The sequence below is a fragment of the Oryctolagus cuniculus genome, chromosome 18 (assembly GCF_051225735.1).
Source record: "Oryctolagus cuniculus isolate XC-2025 breed Fujian yellow rabbit chromosome 18, ASM5122573v1, whole genome shotgun sequence".
In the NCBI taxonomy this organism is placed as follows: domain Eukaryota; kingdom Metazoa; phylum Chordata; class Mammalia; order Lagomorpha; family Leporidae; genus Oryctolagus; species Oryctolagus cuniculus.
The window spans coordinates 42,252,883-42,273,809 of NC_142884.1; the positions used below are offsets into that span (position 1 = coordinate 42,252,883).

Sequence of the window (20,927 nt, forward strand, 5' to 3'; positions counted from 1 at the left end):
GGTTCAAATCCTCTTGGTCTCTTCATTCCTAAGTGACTCACCTCAATGAACCTGCATCCCCATCTCTGAGGTGAGCTAAGGATTCAGTGGGATGATTCATGGAAAATTACCTATCCCAGTGCCTGGCACGCTGCAGGGCTCAGCCGATGTCAGGATGGATGACAGCATTCCCTTCCGCCAGCACCAGCCAAGGTGAGTGTGGGCAGGAGGGGAGTCGTAGGGGGTGCACCAGCCAAGGCGAGTGTGGGCAGGAGGGGAGTCGTAGGGGGTGAGCCATCTTTCAGAGTGCCGAAATGAGCAACGGGGGTGACTGCAGCCTAACCTTCCCTCCCCAGAGATCTCTGGTTGAGGGCACCATGTCCAGAGAACACAAAGCACAGGACCCTTCCCTCATCACCCAGCAGCCATGGACTCCCAGGGCGAGTACCGGCTCCCAGGCTTGGTCGCCAAGCTGGGGGAATCTGTCGTAGGGTCCACCAGGGTGCTCCCAGAGCCGAGTGGAAGTGAGTTTGATGGCCTCGGGTCAGGGTCAGAGCATGCAATGATGCACCTGTGTCCCTTTGCACAGGGATCCTCCGTTGGAAGGAGCCCCCTCCCTCGTGCCCTTCCCTGCCCTGGACCTGGCTGGAGGAGAGCTGGACCATGGTTGGTTGGAGGCAAATCCCACAAGCCCAAGCCTCTGAGATGCTGGCTTGTGCCTTCTCTGCAGGACATCTCAGCCTCTCCAATGAAGCCTTTAACGCAGTTGCATCTGCGAAGGGAGCCTGCCGGTCTCCACGGCTGCGTGAGGTTGAATTCAGCAGGCGCTGCCCCTTGCGCATGCCACAAGTGTAGTTCTTAGGCATTCATATGCTCCCTCACATGTGGCTGGATAGAGGAAGGTACCTGAATGGAAGCTTTGCTGACCGCACTGCCCTGCACTGTGATGACCCCTGAGCTTGGGGGCTGGGGGGGCGGGTAAGTGCAGGGACCAGGAGACATCCAGGGCTTCCCATCCCAAGGTGGGAGACCAGACCAGGACTTCCACGGTGCCCTGGGCAAACCCTGCTGCAGGAGCCCACTGGGCTTGCTGTTTGTTTTCCTTCTGAAATCTCACTGCATATTAGCGGCACTCACTCCCAGAGCCTCTGCATCCATCACAGCAAACCGTGGGGGTGGGAAGGAAAGCTTCCTATAAGGGAAGCATCCCCAGACTCTGCTGCAGAGGCGGGGGAGGTGGCGCCAGGGGTCTGCAAGCAGAAATGGTCCAGAAATTGCAACATCTTCAGTAACAAAATTGCAGGGCAACATTTCAGGGTAGTTTAATTTCCTATTGCATTTTAATGACCGATAAAGACAATATAAAAATGTCATTTATAGAGCAACTCCAGCATTTTGTTTTCCTGGTTATCCTAACACACCAATTGAAACATACAAGATGATTTTTTTTTAGAAAAACATTTTTTCGCCCAACACTGTAATCAATCTTTCAGGCTGCGGATCTGGTGGTTACTGCCTGTCACGGAGTCAAGACAGAAGTTTGCAGGAGTTAAACAGAATTCTGCTCTTCTCCCGTCGGGGAGCGAGGCCAGGGCATCCTTGCAGGCTCCATCCTTGGGCATTTTTCCAGTTCCGTTTTCTCTGACCGGCTCTCAGTGGAAAGTCACAGTGTTTCCATTCTTGGGAACTGGGGTGGTACTGGCTGGGGACACATGAGGGACCCTTGGGGTGCTGGGAGGTGAGGGCCAGTTTGTTTTTTTTTTAATCCGCTAGCTTCATGCTCCTCTTTTCACCACCCAGAACCAGCCCAAGCCTACCAAGGGAGGGGAGGTGGCACGGACTGGGCAAGGCAGGGGACAGCACTGTGGGCCCTGCTCAGCCTGTACCCCATGGTGGGAGATGCGGCCTGCTGAGGTGATGGCCTCTGCTCCTGCAGCACTCAGCCTGCTCATCTCACACAGCCTCCTCCTCCTCCTCTCAGTGGGGCTGCCAGGATGTCTACAGTTGGACTTCTGCTGCTAGCAACATTGCAAAGGCAGAATCTGGCTTCTCAGCAAGGACTTCGGGCTTGTCAAACTCAATCACCTGAGAGCCAGAGAAGAAGATGTGAAATTCCCAGAAAACAGCGCCCCCCCCCCTCCTCCCCACTCCCACACCTCCATAAAGCCCCAACCACTGAGAGGTGAAGCCAGCGCCAGCCTCCGGCACCTTCCCATTTTCCATGACCAGGACTTGGTCGCAGTTGAGGACGGTGTTCAGGCGGTGGGCGATGGTCAGCACGGTGCAGCCTTTGAAGGCGTCCTTGATGGTGCTCTGGACCAGGGTGTCCGTCTTGGAGTCCATGGACGCAGTGGCTTCATCCAGCAGAATGATCTGCCGGGGAAGGAACACAGCACACGTCATGTTGAGCCAAGGCTGTACTGAGAGGCAAATGAATGGCCTCAGCTCTACTTTAAAACAGAGAGAGAGAGAGAGAGAGAGAAAAGCTGAAAAGGAACGAGCTAAGGCTCGAGCCATGTGATAAAAGTCCCATCGCATCACCTTCATCTGCCTCCAAGGGACGTGTTGGAGGAAGCAGCAAGGCTGTATATTCCTTGCTTCTCTTGTAAGTGGCTTATTCCAGCCTTCCAAACCGGTTGGAGGAAGCAGTGCACAGTATGTACTGCGCTAGCACGAGCCAGTGTCCAGTTAGAAAAAAACAGCACCGATGTTTGTTTCCTATTGCTGCTCTAAGGTGTTACCACAAGCTTAGAGGTTTAAAATGGGTTTATCATCTCACAGTGCCAGGATTCAGAAGTCCTGGAACCAAGGCATTGTCGGTGCTGCACTCCTCTGGGCTCCCAGGGAATAAACTTTTTCCTGGCCTTCTGTGGCCTCTGTGGCCTCCTGTGTTCCTTGGCCCATGGCCTCTTCCTGATGTCATCACATCTCCTTCTCCCCCCAACTCTCCTGCTCCCTTCTTAGGAAGACTCCTGGGACTGCGCGAGGCCCCATCTCAAGACCCTGGACTTCATCAGGTCAGTCAAGTCCCTTCCGCTGTGTAAGTTTCCGTGTACCCAGGCGTGGACCACTTTCTGGGGGGAAGAGGGGTCTAGTCCACCTGCCACAGCAGCCAATTTGATTTGACAGATCATGGGGTTTGACCTCGGCCCCTAATTCTGCCTGACCTTGAGCTAGCCACTGAACTCCTCTGGGCTCACGGATCCCTCGCAGGTAAAAGGAGACCGTGCCTCATCGTGAGCACGAGATGCAAAGACTCACAACCCCTCTGCAGGGAGTGGGGTCACAGTGGGCACCCAGGCAGCCCCTGGCTCCCTTGCCCCTGCCATTAGCGTGTCTAGACGACACACACAATGGGTTATGTCTTTGCTGGGGACTCTGAGAACAGGATTTCTAACGCAATAGCCATGGCCCCCCGCTGGAAACCAGAAAGCAGGGGAGGCTAGGAGAAGTTGGGTCTCAGTCTTGCAGTTCTCACAGAAGAACCTTCTGCTGGCCTTCTTAAGTGTCCTGGGTACTGTTCATGAGGACTCGGAGTTGTTCAGCAACCAAGTGGGAATGCTTGAGAGGCGAGGTTTCCAAAGACGTCCCACATAGACGAGCAGAGAGAATACCAAACCAGACCTCCCAGGCAGAACCTCGGGAGAGCCAGGAGCCGTGGCCCGAAATTACGGTGATTTCTCCATTTTTACCTCTCATCATTTGTCTTCAGAAACAAAATGATTGTTTTTTTTAAATGGTTCAATTGCTCTCTCTCTGCTGAAAACCAAACATGTGGCTCCAGCTCCTGGATGGAGTGGCGCTGCAGGAAATATCCACAATTTGACCAATCCATTTTCTGTGCTGTGTCCTTACTTTTGAATTACGGAGAAGCGCTCGGGCCATACAAAGCAGCTGGCGTTCCCCTACTGAGAAGTTTTCCCCATTTTCTGTGACTTCTGCCTGTAATTTTTCCGGGAGTTTCATTATCTGTAAAACACAGAAAGTGCCACATTTATGCTGATGATCTATAAAATGCTCCTGCGTCGTCTCTATTGATTGCCCCCTTCTCGCGCATTCATCAGCTTGCTTTATTTTACCGCGGAGAAGAAGGTGCAAAACAACAATCATTTCAATATTGCAAACAGGCACCGCGGAAGGGCTGGGGAGGAGGCGGACATTAATAATTTAAAATCACAGTATGACTCATGGAACCTGCGGACAGCTCACAGCGGAGGACAACTCAGGGCTGCGGGGAACACACAGACAAGCGGAAATGGCACCAGGGTCGCTATCTCCATGACAAAATAGAGACGGGACGCAAGAGCTTTCTGGTCATCAAGGAAGGGGAAGGGTAAGACAGGCTCTGATGCAGCCAGAGGAGCAAGTGAGAGCCGCTATGGGGGACACTCACGCTGCAGGCTGTGTGGGGGGTCCTGTTCGCCTGCTGACCACTACCCTCCCTGCCCCCCAGGGCTGTAGCTCCTACCAGACAGGGCCCTCCCAGACATTCCTGGAACACGCCACCCACTCATTTTCCTGGGGTTTCTGGGTTCTGATACCCGAAAGAGGTCATTGGCAGAGTAGTATGGCACTCCACCTGCTGTAAAACGAGGGGTCAAGTCGACTTCCCCGAACCATAATTTCTGCCTCTCTAAACCTAACAGTAAGGATGCCATCCTCAGAGGATGTCTGAGTGACACCACTCATGCAAGAGCTCATTAGGGTTTATTGCAGAGCCCTGGAAGTGGTGCCCAGTGTGGCTTTTATTAAGAGTCAGTAAGGACTGCCTCCTACCAACTCCCAGGGCTCCCAAGTGCTGGCCCCGCTGCCCGTCACGGTAAACCCAGGGCAGGTGTCTGGGGCACTGGTGCCGGAAGATGTCTCCTGAACAACCCCCCCCCCCTCCGGAGACCTACTGTGTCTCTCATGAATGTTCTCTCTAGAACCTGCCAGAGCATCTCGTCGGCATGACTTCCAAAGGGGTCCAAGTTATACCTGCAATGGAGGAAAGGATGGGAGCTGGATTTCTGATGGACGCGAGGACGGGGGCGCTTCTGTAGCACATGGGAGACAATGGAAGATGATGAGTCCACAGCTGGACCCAGGACCATGGTCCGTAAGACCCTGACCTCAGGCCATGAGACCAGGGACTTGCAGCTCCGTGATGGAGCAGAGAGCATGGAGAAGGTCACAGAACCGTGGGCCTCTGCGCAGAGGTGGCACCCAGCAGGACACACTTTGTTCTCTGCAGTGCGCTGTGCTGTGCAGCGGGGTGGGTTGACCCTAAACAAACTCTAGGCAGAGGGAGGGTGAGAGAGAGAGCACTCCTCTGGCCACTCCATTCTGTTCACTCAACCTGCAGAGGCCAGAGGGCCTTCTGCAGCTCGCAGGGCCCCATGGAGGACGGAGGACAAGGACCCAGTGCCTCTCGGCATGCATGAAGTGAGACTCGGCATGCATCTATCGGAGGGCCAGCTCTGCATACAGGAAATGCAGCTCCCCTCCTCCAACTGGTGCTCAAGGGGAGCCATGTCCCTCTCCCCGGGGGGCTGGCCGCTGCACAGGGCTAATAGAGAAACTGTGCTTTGCCCCTTTCCCGGTGCCTTGACATCAGATCCTGAGCGCCACAGAAGCTGCAGCCCTGCTGTTTTTGCAGTTGAACAGCTTCTGCTTGCTCTTAGTAGGAACGAATTAGTGCACTTCCCAAGGGATGGCTACACATGGAGGGTAGCCACTTATTCTAGCGTGCAAAGAGGGGCACTTTAGAGAGTGCCATTGCTAAACCTGAAGGGATGCTGGGATGCATGCATAAAATAGGGCTGTCTAGGACCTGTCAGCAGAACTGCTTACCCTGTGGGTAGAAGCATCTTGCTGATTAATGATGTAGTTTATGCAGTAGCAGTAAGGCCCAAGACCCTGGTCCCCAGCTCCTCTCAAGGCTTTCCCTAGCACCAGGCACCACAGTGCCCAGGAGCCCCTCCAGACTCTGCTTCCCTGAGCTAGGCCAGCCCGGGGCTGGCCATGCCGTGAGGACTTTGCAAAGGTCCTGGCCGGTCTGATCTCACTTTCCGAAAATAGGAAATGCACAATGATCAAAAGCAGCTACCTTACTGTACCTACAAACAGGACAGGATCCTGGGGGATCGCAGTCAGCTTGGTTCTGAGGTCCTCCAAGCCCACGGTGCAGATGTCCACTCCGTCAATGAAGATGGTGCCCCCCGCGGGCTCCACCAGGCGAAACAGCGCCATTCCTAGTGACGACTTCCCTGGGAACCACAGAGGCAAAGGTAAGAAGGCAGACATCCATTCCTACTTCCATCACACTCAGCTGTTTCATTGCGGGAGTTTGTAAGGCTCTGAGCAAGTAGGGATTCCTCACACTGAGGGTGCCCCCGGCTTGCCCTAACACAGTTAATCTGCCCATCCTGTGCTGTCCTGTGCTTGCATGGACTGTTAGCTTGCGACCCATTCCTGAGAGTCTCATCTCACTAGAATGGTCATCATCTAATTAATTCAAGAACAGCTGTGCGTTTGCTTCCAACTCTCCACACCCATTCAACCTGAAATCCTAATTTACAGTGAAGAGATCTGAGGCAAGATGGCAGGCCAGCCCTGCACACAGCCACCACATGCCCTGCCCTGTGTGGCTTAGGCAGCATGCGCTGGGACAATGCCAAGGAAACAACCTAAAGAAACAGGAGCAGCGCTGGTCCTCACCAGAGCCCGTCCTCCCGACAATGCCGACCGTCTGCCCGCTCTCAATGTTCAAGTTCAGCCCACTGAGGACCAGGGGCGTGTTGTCTCTGTACCGCATCTGGTAGTCTTTGAAGGTTATCTCCCCACGGCTGGGCCAGTCCTTGGGACAGGGCCCTACTTTGAGGGGATGAGTGCGCTCAGGAACGCAGGTCTGAAAAGCAGAATGTGACCCTTAATCGCCATTCATTTTTCCATGCATTTAGTTCACTCACTCTCATAATTCTAGGGACTGGGACTCGCAGAGGTGAACTAGTAGGGACCCTGTATCCAGGGGACATCCTAATTCTAGTGCAGATGTTACATATCTTAAACAGGAAAAAGGTATATATGAAATGAAGACAATAAGAGTCCTGTTGAGGGTCAGAGAAGGTATGTGACATTGGAGCTGAGACCAGAGAAGCCAAGGGGATGCTGCCACCAGATGACCCAAGTCCACAGCCTTGCAGGCAGCAGGCAGAGCTGGTGCAAAGGCCCTGAGGCCTGGAGGAGCTTGGGCCATTTAAGGACTAGAAAGAAAAGCCCTGTGACTGGAGTTTGGTGAACACAAATACAGATGCTTCCCAGGACTAAGTAAGAGCTCCCGCAGGGCTGTGTGGGCCTGGGCACGTGTTAGCTGTGCGACTTGGAAATCTCAGACCAAGCCTTGAGATTTGCAGAATTGGACCAGCCATCATCTGAACAGCAAGAGTCAGGGTGCTAGAGGTAGGGAGAGGACAAGAATGGAGGGTGTCCAGCTCAGAGGTCTCTCTAGAGTGGCCTGGAGAAGGCAATTTAATTTCCTAAGAGTCGAAGCAATGCAAAGTCTGATTAAGGCGAGCAGCAGCTTGGCTTTGTCATAAGACCAACCCCACCTCTCCAGCTATGAAGTTCCCATTAACCACCAAATAAAGGGATCTCGTGCGACCCCCCTGATCAGCCTAGTCTCTGGCGGATCAGCAACCTCAATTAGCTGGGGAAGAAAAGCTGCGTTCTCAGAGTTTTTAACTCCTAGAAGATTTAGAATTGAGAATACAAAGTTAGGAGAAGTAAAACCACAATGATGACATGTTTAGTTTCAAGCATTTCCTCATACTAATAAAATTTGGGATTGTGGTTCTTGTGTAAAATGTGTAATTGAATAATTGATCTAAACATGACCTTAAAGCTCAAAATGTATTGTTCGTATAGGGCATTGGACTGTCAGGAGAACTTAAAGCTCTCTAGATTTATAAGTTTAATTTATTAGATTTATACAAACACCCGAAGATTTGTGAAATCAGATCACGGAGGTACTTAAAAAGGAAATTGAAGGTATTAAATTTTAAAATGCAGTTTAAAATGCTTTAGAGGGTTTAATTAAGTTTGTAAATGGGGCCAAACACTATTCAATGGTCCTTAGAAGTGACTGCTGGAATTGGCTGGACTTCTTTTCAGACAATAGCGGGATTTGCACGTTGAATATAAAAGTTTCTAAAGAAGAGATACATTGTGTTCCTTTTTCTTTCAATTGACAACCTCAGCCAATCAAATACTAATTTTTAGAAACCAAAGCAAGCCGCTCAACTGTCTTTCCTGATGTAGAAACAACCCTTAAGGAATTTTGTAAAGAAAAAAACTAACATCCAACATCAAGGGCTTGGACTGTATTGTGTACACAGGTTTCAAGAAGAGGGGGTGACCAGTAGGATTCTGGGTTTTTTAGAGATCTTTTTTTTACATCCAAAGAGATCAAATATTTGTCTAAGAGCTGCCAGAGTCCCCATGTCCCCTGGTGCTCATGCAGTCATTTCTTACCGAGATGTATTCCCTTAGCAGCTCCACAGAGGTGAATTTGGCTTGGGTCTCGGTTCCCGTGCGCACACACACTTGCAGCAGCCCGCTGAGCTGTCGGGAAGGAACCATCCGTCAGTCAGAGTCCTTTCCTCCCTCAGTTCTGCTGAGCTGCCTCTGCCTCTCTGGGGACAGCCCTTGAGACCCAACCCTCCCCTGCCTCACTGGGCACCACACAGAAAGGAGGCCTGCATTCCCAGACACCTGCTGGCAGAAGCCATTCCTACGCGTGCATTTGCCTTTAAACACCTGCTCTGTGTTGAGAAACAAATGGTGACTACCTTTTCCCCTGGGCCTGCACACAGTGGGAGGCACACACGCTTCTGTCCAGAGATGAGATTCTGTCCCTTGCTGCTACTTGTACCCTCCCCACTCCACCCAACCTGCAGCCCAGAAGCACCTGGAAACTCAGACCCACCCCCCCAGACCATCAACCCTATCTGTTTGCTGTAGACACGAGAAGATCAAGGCTTGCTGTGGTGACCCCTTTAGGCGAGACCAGCCCCAGAAGCCACCTCCCCCTGGAGACCTGGATGCAGCCATGTGAGATCAGGCCCAGCGGTGCGGCCCGTCCCCAAACCTTTGTTCATTTGCAAATCCCTGAAACCTGTAAAGTTCACCTCATTTGGAAAAGAGGTCTTTGCAGGAGGAAGTAAGGCTCCTGAGATCACTCTAGATTATCAGGGTGGGCAACTAGGTCCCGGGATGGGTGTCCAAATAAGATACAGAGGAGACACAACGAAGAGAGAAGGGGCTGTGAAGGCGGAGCCAGAGGCTGTAGTGACACAGCCACGAGCCAAGGAATACGGCAGCCACCTGAAGCAGGCAGAGTGGGAACCGTCGAACCGTCGCCCCTGGAGCCTGCAGACGGAACACGGCTGTGCTGACAGCCACCCCACCCCACCCCAAGTAATGAGAGAATGAACTCCCCTGGTTATGAGCCACCAAGCTGGTGGCACATTTGCTACTCCAGCCCCAGCAAATACATACAGGTGGTAGACCAACAAAGCACCAGTAGGGAGTGGGGAGAAAAGGCAGGGACGAGGAGGCAGTCAAGACAGGTGTGTTCATGAGCAGCTACTGCTGTGGACGACTGGGATGCCGTGCCCTGGGGAGCTCTGGGAGAGCCTTATAGCAGACCTCAGAGCTGTCCCCACCCCAGGGCAAGGAAGCTGGGCATATGCAGTCATCCCCCCGTATCCATAGGGGATGGTTTCAAGACCCCTGAAACAGGTGCAGGACAGGGCCAGCACTGTGGCTCAGTGGGATAAAGCTGGGCCAGCAGCACCTGCATCCCGTATGGGCACTGGTTCAAGTCCCGGCTGCTCCACTTCCAATCCAGCTCCCTGCTAAAGTGCCTGGAAGGACAGCAGAGGACAGCCCAAGTGCTTGGGCCTCTGCCACCCACATGGGACACCTGGAAGAAGCTCCTGGCTCCTGGCTTCAGCCTGGCCCAGCCCTGGCTGTTGCGCTGTTTGGGGGAGTACATCAGCGGATAAAAGATCTCTCTTTCTCTCTGTCTCTCCTTCTCTCTCTATAACTCTGCTTTTCAAATAAATAAACAAATCTTTAAAAAGAAATAGGTGCAAGGCTTGCCTGTGCCCTATGCACATCCTCACATACACTTTAAATCAGCCCTCGACAACTTACAACACCTAGTGTAACATACATGCTATGTACATAACTGCTGTTACATTCCATTGATGAGGGAATAAAGACAAGAAAAAATGACTGTACAAAACACATCCCTCGTGATGGTTTTTGATGTGCACTTGGTTGAATCCGTGCATGCAGAACCTACAGAGACAGAGGGCTGACTGCGTCCACAGACTCCCTTCCATCCGTGAGCCGCCTGCTCCTGGTGGGCTGATCTCTGCACCTCTGCCTGCTCCTGGAAGGGCGGGGGCACCAACACTACCTCCCTGCGCCACAAGGTGAGCTGGAAGAAGGTCCAGTCCCCTGCCACCAGTACCCTCCGATTCCTGAGCAGTGGCCATCCGCCGTCTACTAAGAGCTGCTTTCCCAGGGTTGATGGGGCTAGACAAGATCCCTGCACACGGCAATGTCCATGACCCAGGATGATGGTACGGAAGCACCACGTGCCACCCCAGAACGGGGCACAATTTGTCTGTTTCACTGTGTGGAAAGGCCAGGGGTGACTTTAGATGGGGTGACTCAGGGAGGCTGGGAGCCCAGGCATTTAGGTCAGAAGTGCCCCCGCTCTCCCCCCACCCCAGACAGACTCCACGTGAGAGCTCTGGTAAAAGCAGCCAGTGCTGTGGCACAGTGGGAAAAGCTGCCACCTGCAACACGGCACCCCAGTGGGCGCTGGTTTGAGTCCTGGCTGCTCCACTTCTGATCCAGCTCCCTGCTATGGCCTGGGAAAGCAGGGGAAGACGGTCCAAGTGCTTGGGCCCCTGCACCCACATGGGAGATCTGGATGAACTCCTGGGTCTTGGGTTTGGCCTGGCCCAGCCCTGGCCATTGTGACCATTTGGGGACTGAAGCAGTGGACGGAAAATCTGCCTGGAGACGTCCTGGCAATCACAACATGGGGCGGGGCGGGTGGAGGGAGAGGGAAGTAATGCTGGCACCTCACGGGTAGAAGCAGGGGGCTGCTAAGCATTCCAACGGTGCCCGGGATGGCCCCCAGACACCAAGATATCTGCAGCGCCACCGTGGGAAGATCCCTCCTTGCAGCCCAGGCAGTGCCCTTGCCCCCGGCTTACACAGCCCGACAGCCCCCAGATTTGTGCACCACTCCAAGCACATGCGCACCCCCGAGCCTCTCCCGGGCCCTTCCACCTGCTGCTTTGTCCTCAGGTCTCAGCGGGAAGTCCCCTCCTGTGGCTGCTGGGTGCCACGCTGCTCCCCGCGACAGTCACAGTAGCCCACTCTGTCACCTCTGTGACACCCACACTCTCTCCGAGGCCTCCTCACCTGTGTACTCGCCCTCTGACTCATCCCAGCTGCCCGCTAGAGGGAAGCCCCGCCAGGGCCCCAAACAGGGGCCGGCGCTGTCGTGCAGCAGGGAAAGCCTACAGTGCCAGCACCCCATGTGGGTGCCGGTTCAAGTCCCAGCTGCTCCACTTCCGTTCTAGCTCCTGGATCGCCTGGGCAGGTCCTTGGGTTCCTACACCCGCATGAGCAACCTGGTAAAAGCTCCTAGCTCCTGGGTTTGGCCTGGCCCAGCCCTGGTCATTGTGGCCATTTGAGGAGTGAACCAGCAGGTGGAAGACCTCTCTCTCTCTCTCTCTCTCTCTCTCTCTAACTCTGTTTTTCAAATAAATAAAGACATTTTTTAAAAAGGAAAAGAAAAAATGGACATGTAGTGATTGTACCTATTTGTCAGGTACAGGGATGTTTCTTTTGCTTTACAATTTTTAAAATTTATTTTATTTGCAGGGCAGACACATAAAAAAATTTTTAAATAAACAGATCTATCGTCTACTGGTTCCCTCCCCAAATGCCCACACCAGGCAAGGCTGAGCCAGGCTGAAGCCAGGGGCCTAGAACTCAATCCAGGTCTCCCACCAGGGAAGCAGGGACTCAACTACTTGAGGCAGCATCTGGTGCCTCCCAGGGTTGGAGGTAGCAGGAAGCTGGGATGGAGAGCAGAGCCGGGGCTGGAACCCACGTACTCCACTTTGGGTACATGCCTGCCCCTACAGCGCTGTTTCAGCTCACGTGTATGTCCCGTAATGACCAAGTCAGGGTCTTCAGCATGTCCCTCACCACCAACACTTGCACCCCTTTGAGAGGAGAACATCATAAATCCATTCTGGTAGTGAACTTGAAATATCCCGCGCAGGTGATTTAGGGGGAACCCACAGCGACCAGCACAGCGCCTGGCCCCTAACAGGTGCTCAGCGGACACCTGGTGAGTGAATGGATGCACCTTGCCCTGGAGAATGGCAGGTGTGTGCTTTAAGATCCGCCCCCTATGGCCTGGGCAGTTGGCGCCGTGCGGGCCCCCCCCCCCCGCCCCGCCCCGCGCTGCTAGCTGCCTCTCCCCTGCACCCATCCGCCTTCTGCTCCGTGGGATTTCGCACCAGTTTCCCATCTGTCTCGGGACTCTCCTCTCTCCTCACGTGAAGCTCTGTCATTCTGAGACTGTGTTCTTCCCAGAGCGGGGAGGGGATGCTCAAAAAGCCCCAAGGCCAGCTGGAGGAGAGGCGCCCCCGAGATCCCCGGTGTGCACGTTGTCCGCCCTCACACGAGTGTTGGAAAAGGAGCTGGCAGACAGCTGACGACGTCGCGCCAAAGCCTGACCTCCGCTGGGGAAAACTGTTTTGCTTGGATCAGTTAAAGAAGACTGCTCAGCATCATCTGTTTGACATTTTACCAGGCAACAACAAATGAAAACATCCGTCAAGGAGGGAAACTGGCTAACCCAGGAAATCCATCTGTCCCCCTAAGACAGAGGGCTGGGAAGATGGTTGGGCTGCTCCCTGCCTTCTCCAAATGCCTTTAAAATAATAGATGAGGGCTTGCATTATGGCACGGCAGATAACACCGCCGCCCTCCGATGAGGGCAACCCATACGGCTGCTGGGTCGAATCCCAGCTGCTCCACTTCTGATCCGGCTCCCTGCTAACGGCTTGGGAAAGCAGCAGATGACCCAAGTGCTTGGACTCCTGCACCCACGTGGGAGACCCTGATGAACCACTTCGCTCCTGACTTCAGCCTGGCCCAGCCCTGATTGTTGCAGCCTTTTAAGGAATGAACCAGCAGACAGAAGCTCCCTCTCTCTCTCTCTCTCTCTCTCACTCCCTGTCTCTCTCTCTCCTCTCTTTCTGTCTCTCCCTCTCTCTCTCCATAACTCTTTCAAAACTAAACACACAAATCTTAATAATAATAATCCGATCAAAGAAAATTTCAACAAAGAATAGAACATTAACAGCAAGGGGACTGGGAATGGATAGCATTAGGTGAGTGACAAATTTCTGCAAAGATGGAAAGGATGAAAGTCTTTTGACAAAATGGAAGCAGAACATGCTAAGGCGCTTCACAAGCGAGCAGAGGCCCCAGGTGTGAACTCAGGGGCCCCAGAGAGGCTGCCCGAGTGCTCGCTGTCCACAGACAACTGCTCTGTGGGACTTCCCTCCCCCTCCCCTCTCTCCTGGCCAGAGAGAGCTGGACACTTTATCCCCAGGCACCCCACCTTTCTCCCTGTCTGGAGCTCCACATGCAGACACACACACACACACACACTCACACACACACTCTCACACACACTCACACACACTCACACACACACACTCACATACACACACTCACTCTCATGATTTTCTCTAAAGAAACTGAATTAACTCTCCGAGGAAGAAATGACTCTGAGAGCAGTCTCTTAGAATTCTTCTTTAAATTTTTAAATCTAGCATTTGGAGGCCTGAAGGCCAGATCCATGGCTGCTTTCCCAAAGAGACGCTGACCTGTGGGAAAGCATGCCAGCCACCCACCCATAGCTAGAAAGCTTCCCAGAGACCCAGCGTATGGAACAGTGGATGGAGTCCTGAAAACCCAACCCAGCCTCCCAGTCCTAAAAACAAATGGAGCAAGGGGCAGATGAACAAAACCAAGGGCAAGAAACGGCAAGAACTGAATAACCAGAAAGAAACACTGACACAGTGAAAAATAGATGTGTGTTGGAAGAAGAAAGTTTAAAAGGGAAATTAAACCCAACTCTAATGAATGTTAATATCCTCAAGAAGATTCAAAAACATATTATATACATTTTATACATTTTCAAATGATTCACCTAAAAATTGAGACAATAAGAAAGAGCTTGAGGGAATTAAATACATGACTATATGTTCATCAATTAAAATTCAAAGGTATGATTGGACGACAAAGTTTAGGAAAATTTCCAGAATAAAATAAACAGACCAAAAGAAAATGGAAACTTTGAGATAAAAGAAACATAGAAGCTTGATACAAAAAAAAATCCAGTAATCAACCAATATGTGTCACAGAAAGAGAAAACAGAGAAAAAGAAGCAATTGTCAAAATGGAACTGAAAAAGGAGAGAGTTTTCCTCAGTGGAGGAGAGATCTGACTTTAAAGGAACCCCACATCAAACGGAGCCTGTCAGGAAAAAGCCACACTCAGATTCCTGGACCTCCACGGAGCCGAGGCTAACGACCACATTAGAGACATTTCCAAAGAGACAAGTAGGAAGCATGTGTCCAGGAACAAGAGTCAAACCAGTACCAGACCCAGACAGCCTGGGTTCAGATCCCGACCCTCACGTGTGACAGGTGCCGTGACTTTGGGAGGTTCCTAAGCCTCAGTGTCCTCACCTGCAGACTGGAGACTACAGTGCTCCCTGGGGCTGTTGTGAGGGGTGAGTGAGTTCATTCACGGGAAGGACCCTGCCCCCCTGCCCGGAGCACCACACACACCACAGGTTCCCTGGCTATCATCTTTAGTCAAAAGAAAGAATGCAATCAAGAAGTCGGTGGCAATGGAGTCACCTCTCCATGGCTCCTTTCACTCTCCCTACTGTGCAAAAGCCATGTGATCTGGTGGAATGCGTTGAAGCACCAACCCTTACCTAATCCAATGGTCTCATTCCATTAAACTACTCATTAGCTCCAGGATGCCTAAATGAATCTAAGAATAAAGTTCGGGGCTCTTGCCTACTAGTTTCCTCATACTTTACCCTGCTGAAGACCCCCAAGGCTGCTGGTCACCACTGCACAACTATGAAGCAAGCCATCATGGGAGGACAACAAAGGCAAGAGCCATGATCAACTGTGCCTGAAGCCCACACGACTGCCAAACTCTTAATGACGTGAGCTGCTAAGCTCTCTTTATTGGCCAAACCCATCTGAAATGGGTTTCTGCTCCCTCCATCCAAAAGCACCCTCCAGGCCAGGCCCAACCTTGTACCAGGTGTTACCTGGATGATGTAAGACAAGGACAAGCCTTTGGACGAAGCGCTGATGGAAGAGAAACTCAGCGTCACCAACAAAGCCACAATGAAGGTGACAACGTTCATGAGGACGTCCATCCTTAGAGCAAACCAGCGTAGGGCACAGTTAAAGTACAGGAGGTGGCTGGAGTTTTCGTCATTCAGCATCTTAAACCTAAAAGGAAGAAAATAAGGAAATCAGACACCACAGGAGCTCAGCCTGTGCTTCCACCACAGTGGAAGTACTGAAGAAATAAGGCAAGGAAGGTTTAACCCCAGGGGAAATGCACTCTCCCACAGTGAGCTCTTACAGAAGTGAGCGCAGACCCAGGGGCATCAGAATCTGCCCCCACACACACACACGTCTTCAATTTGCACATATTTGGAGAAATTCCGGGTGGCAGTTGACCGTGGAGACAAGTTGGCTCTTTCTGTCTTCCCTAGAAATTGCAACTGAAACCCATAGCTGGGAACAAAAGGTGCTGAGGGTCGCCCAGTTGAACTTCAAAGGGTCCCCAGCTCACAGTCAGCCACTGCTCCAGGGCCTTGTGGAATTGACAATTAGCCCCTTTGAGCTATAGAGATAATGGACTGTGTTGTGGAGGAAGTGATAATAAGGAGAGAAGAGAGGATGCTTGCTTGGTTCTCTCTCTAAATCTGAGAGAAGCTTTAAGATGATTGTCTATAAATCTGGGGGTCTTGTCAAAGGGAGAAGCCTGCTTCATGTCCACTGAGACAAAAAGGAGACAAAGCAAGGGCAGAGTGACAGACAGGCAACATGGTAGAAGATGGAGGCAAGACCCACCCTGGAGTTCCCAACTCTCTGGCTGTGTGGGAGGTGAATCCTGCCCAGTCCTGCTGTTGCTGGAGCTGAGAGGAGCCGGCAATGACATGCAAGGCTGCAGTCTTGATGGGGCCTCTGCATCAGTGCAACACAGAGGAACATGGCCAGGCAGAGCGCACCCGAAAACCCAGCAAACCTTAGCGACCCAGTGGAGTGAGATATGGGGACCCGAGAAACGCGAGCGCGCCATTCCTTCATCAAATCTCTGCTCTAAGTGCTTTCGTAGCAGGAACGTCTCACTGCACAAGATGTGACTCCATCTGGGAAGACCAGAATGTTCCATACAGCTCAGCCCCTGAGTATAATCCAGCCAACAACTGTTTTTGTTTTTTTGTTTGTTTGTTTGTTTCTTTTACTGTGAAAGAGAGAGAGACAGATGCCTTGCCATAGCATATCTACACAGTGTGCTGGATCTGCAGGAATGAACAAGGAAGAGTGGCCCGGAGGCCGGCAGAGGCTCGCCTGAGGATGGACCCAACCCACTCCCCACTTCTCCACCAACCTGCACCAGCCTCAGAGGAAAGGGATAGAGTGTTAAAGATCAGTGCTTTCCAACTGCAAGCCTCCCCTCCTACCCTGACACACACACACACACACACACACACACAGAGAGAGAGAGAGAGAGAGAGAGAGAGAGAGAACACAGTCTTGCCACACCAAGACTCCGAAGAAAAAGAGAGCTATGATTTGAACTTGAACTTGAACTTGAAGGGTGACATTTTAAGCAGAGGTAGCCAACCACTGGCCAGAGAAGACTTCAGGCTCCATTGCTATCAAGGGCTCTGTGGCCCAGTGGGAGATACACTTCCTCAAAACCACTAGCAGAAACTGTTGGGAAAATTATGAAAACCTCAGTTTGCACCCCTCCAGAGTTAGGGCTCCTGCACTGGCACATCATGGGTGCCCTCAGACACTGCTGCTGCTCGCCACTCTCCAGGTGCCACAAGCCTTGTGTCCTGTGGCACCCGTGGCCAGCCACTATGGGCTCCACAGCTCCCTCCTCCTTCCTGTTTCCACTCCAACTTATTTGTCCCCATGATGTTGTCTGGGAGAAAAACAGCACATATCAGAAGCCCAAGCCCTGTGGAAAGAACATCTTGACAGAGGGAGATCCCACCAAGCACGTAGGGTCAGCTCCCTGACGAAGCTTGAATGGGAGGATCTGTGTATGAGTGGTGTAACAGAACCAGACGCCGTGAAGTCTACACTGAGATCCTCCGTGGCCAAGCGGGGAGACAGCAACAGAGCAAAAGGATTATACACAAGTGTCAAACAATGTTAGCTTTGTGAGGAAGAAAAAGACAGCAAAAAAAGAGTGCCCAAGTGGTAGAGACTGCTTTTTTTTTTTTAACCGACCTTTTTCCATGGCGGCCTTTGAACACAGCTGGACTACATTTCCCAGCATCCTTTGCAGTTAGCCCATGTGACTGAAATCTGGCCAATCAGTGTGCAGAGGTACTAGGGTCGAACAGTGAGGATTTCCCACAGGCTCTTGTACCTTCCTGCCTTTCTTTCCCTCCAGCTGGACACCAAGGGTCCTGGGGAAGACCCCAAGACCCTCAGGAAGGAAAAAAGCTGTGCCCGAGTGTAGAGCAGAGACACCCCCCACCCCAGCCCTGTGAACTCTCAGGAAGAACAGGCATTTAATCCACAGCCAATGAGCCCACTCCGGCTGGTAGCTTTCATGCCCATTTTCGAGGTTTGCAGCTGGAGGACTCCAGAGAAACTGACCAATCTCATCCCTGCATTTAAAAAGAAGGAAGCTGACCAGGCCACTAAAGGGACACAAAATGTGGCCCACACAGATCACTTTTTTTCTTACAAAAAATATACAGCATCGTGAAAAATAATACTAAAAATGTTAAGTAAATTTTTAAAAACAACAGAAAAATGATTCTAAATACATAAAAAGTAATGCATTTTTTAAATAAAAAAAGTGAAAATGTGAAGAGGCTGTTGGTTTTATTGAGTGCTTTCTTTCCTTTTTCTTGCTTGCCCCTAGTTTCTTGAATTGAACCCATTTTCACTTTTAGAGTGAAGAATAAAGAAGTCGCATGGACTGAGCAGACCCCGCTTGCTCTGAGGCCCGCAGTTCCAGAGGCTCAGAGCCTTAGGGTGCTCCTCCCAGTCCTGTCAGCTCTCTCCCTGTGGTCCCGCCCCGCAGCCCCGCAGAGGAGCGGATCCCGGGGTCGGGCGGAAGCAGCGCGCAGCGCCCAGCGCCCGGACTCACTTGCTGATGCAGTCCTCCTCCTTGCCGTAGGCGTGGATGACCCCAAGGCCCTGCATGCAGGAGGTGATGTGAGAGAACCAGGGCGACCGGCTGATGTTCTCCACCTTCTTGAGCTCCTGGACACCTCGGTGGAAGACGCTGCGGGCAAGACCAGAGGGGCCAGGAGGGCTCACGCTGGGCACGGGCAGGACCGACTCCGCGCGTGAGTGAGTGCGTCCATCCCAGGCCGACCAACGTGAGCGCGCCTCAGTTCTGAGCGCCGCCCAGGATGTGAGTCTGTCTTTGAAAACCCAGACTCTCTCATCCAGCGCAGCCCCCAGATAGAAGCCAGCCACTTCTGTTTAATCTGAGAGGCTGAGGGACAGCTGGGGAGAGTTGCCATCTGCTGGTTCACTCCCCGGATGGCTGGGACTGGGCCACACCAAAGCTGGGAGCCAGGAACTCAATCCAGATCTCCTGGGTGGGTGGCTGGGACGCAGTTATGTGGGCCATCACCACTGCCTTCTCGGGTCAGCATTAGCAGGAAGCTGGAGCCAGGAGCTGGAGCCTGGAATCCAGTCCTGGCACTCTGACGTGGATGGCAAGCATCTTAGATTTTATTTATTGATTAGGTAGAGTTACAGATAGAGAGAAGGAGAGACAGAGAGAACAGTCTTCCTTCTACTGGTTCACTCCCCAAATGGTCACAACAGCTGGAGCTGGGCAGATTCGAAGCCAGGAGCCAGGAGCTTCTTCTGGGTCTCCCATGCAGGTGCAGAGGCCCAAGCACTTGGGCCATTCTCCACTGCTTTCCCAGGCGCATTAGCAGGGAGCTGCATCAGAAGAGGAGCAGCTGGGTCTCAAACCGGCGCTCATATGGGATGCTGACGCCGCAAGCAGAGGCTTAAGCTACTACGCCACAGCGCCAGCCCCGATTGCAAGCATCTTACCCACTAGGCTAAACAGCCCCCACCCCTCAACTACTTCCTGAAGTCCAGTCAGAGAACAGTGGTCTGTTCTTCCTCTGGAGACAAACCTGGCCTGTCGACTGTCAGCGCCTGGCTTCTAGAGGCATTTCCAAAGGTCATTTTGCAGCCTCGAGGGCTGACTCTAAAACAGAAGACCTCTCAGGATGCAGCCCCCCACCCCCAGTGTGGGAGCCCCCAGGAGCCCTTGTGAGCAGGAGACCAGTGGCCTCAGGCACACGCGGTAGCTGGCTGGCCAGGGAGAGAGGATTAATGTGGGCTCCTGACTCTCAGCTAAAACCAGCCCAGGGGAGGGGAAACCTCATCAGCTCAGAGCGCAAGTGAGCAAGTCACGTGGACAGTTCAGTCAAGGCCAGCTCTGGTCTGGGCTGTCTTTAGAGCCAGAAGCAAAGGCACAGGGCAATGCAAAGGCTCAGCTAAGTTAATCAGCTGCATGAGCAGGACCGCAGCCTGGAACGATGCTTACAAAGAAGGAGCCACTGTACCAACTGACATCCGGGATGTGCATTAGCTTTCTACCAGGCCTTCAGAAATGTCTCCAGTGTGGCCATCACAATCGACCCTCGAGTTTGGAGCCCGAGGCCACGTGCCCCTTCTCAGTCATCTAGGGCACCATGGGAGATTGGGGTGAGAGCCCGCCCTCCTGTCTCCCAGGGCACCAGTGCTGAATCTATCAGAGTGCAGGGCCCCTGGGCAAACAAGCCTGGGTTTGTAAATTGACTCTTCCAGAATTTGGGGGACCATCTTTAAGAGCCCCAACGTCTAGCCCAGGGCAGAGCACATCGAGGTACAAACTTGTGTTCTGCTGGTTTTTAGGGAAACTCTTCAGTTTGCATAACCTCTTATTCCTTTCAAAATTGTTATTTATTTAAGAGCCAGAGGGAAGGAGAAAGAGAAAGAGAACTCTTATCTAACGGTTCACCCTCCAAATGACCGCAATGGCAGGGCCTGGGCCAGGCTGAAATAGGGCTCCAGGAACTCAATCCAGGTCTCCCACTTGAGTAGCAGGGACCCAACTAACTTCAGCCATCACCTGCTTCTCCCGGGGTGCACATTAGCAGGAAGCTGGAATCCAGAGCAGAGCCAGAACTCAAACCCAGGCCCTCGGACAGGATCCCCCATCCCGACCGGCAGCCTAGCCACGAGGCTAAATACCTGCCTAGTGGTTTCAATTTACAAGGAATCGGCCATGCAGTCTCATCTGATCATCAGAGCGACGCCTTTACAACAGGTGACGCGAACATTGTCACCATGGCCACTTTGGAGACGAGGAAACTGTGGCATTTCCCTCACTTCCCCAAGGTCCTCCTGGCTGGGTTCATGGGTAGAATTGAGGCTCAGGTGCAAAGTCTGTGCCCTTAGCTAATCCCCACTATGCCACCTGCTGAGAACCCCAGCTCGTCTCTGGAAATGGGGGAGCCGGGTCTCCTGGGAGGCTGGGATCACTGA

General features: G+C 52.5%; 1 protein-coding gene across 4 annotated transcripts in view; it reads right to left on the minus strand.

Annotated features, from left to right (window-relative positions):
* Positions 1 to 1,357: 1,357 nt before the first annotated feature.
* ABCC12 (ATP binding cassette subfamily C member 12) overlaps positions 1,358 to 20,927 on the minus strand; it is a 59,792-nt gene continuing 40,222 nt past the window's right edge. For 2 of the 4 annotated variants that reach the window (XM_089319351.1, XM_089319350.1), the window contains exons 21-29: positions 18,514 to 18,651; positions 15,428 to 15,584; positions 8,491 to 8,580; positions 6,679 to 6,868; positions 6,068 to 6,227; positions 4,878 to 4,956; positions 3,835 to 3,948; positions 2,188 to 2,352; positions 1,358 to 2,064 (exon numbers count right to left, since the gene is read on the minus strand). In XM_089319351.1, the coding sequence (XP_089175477.1) occupies positions 1,978 to 2,064; positions 2,188 to 2,352; positions 3,835 to 3,948; positions 4,878 to 4,956; positions 6,068 to 6,227; positions 6,679 to 6,868; positions 8,491 to 8,580; positions 15,428 to 15,584; positions 18,514 to 18,651 (1,180 nt within the window). In that variant the 3' untranslated portion in view covers positions 1,358 to 1,977. Of the gene's footprint in view, positions 2,065 to 2,172; positions 2,353 to 3,834; positions 3,949 to 4,877; positions 4,957 to 6,067; positions 6,228 to 6,678; positions 6,869 to 8,490; positions 8,581 to 15,427; positions 15,615 to 18,513; positions 18,652 to 20,927 lie in introns of all 4 variants that reach the window. The other 2 variants (XM_051833877.3, XM_089319349.1) reach the window with 2 other exon arrangements.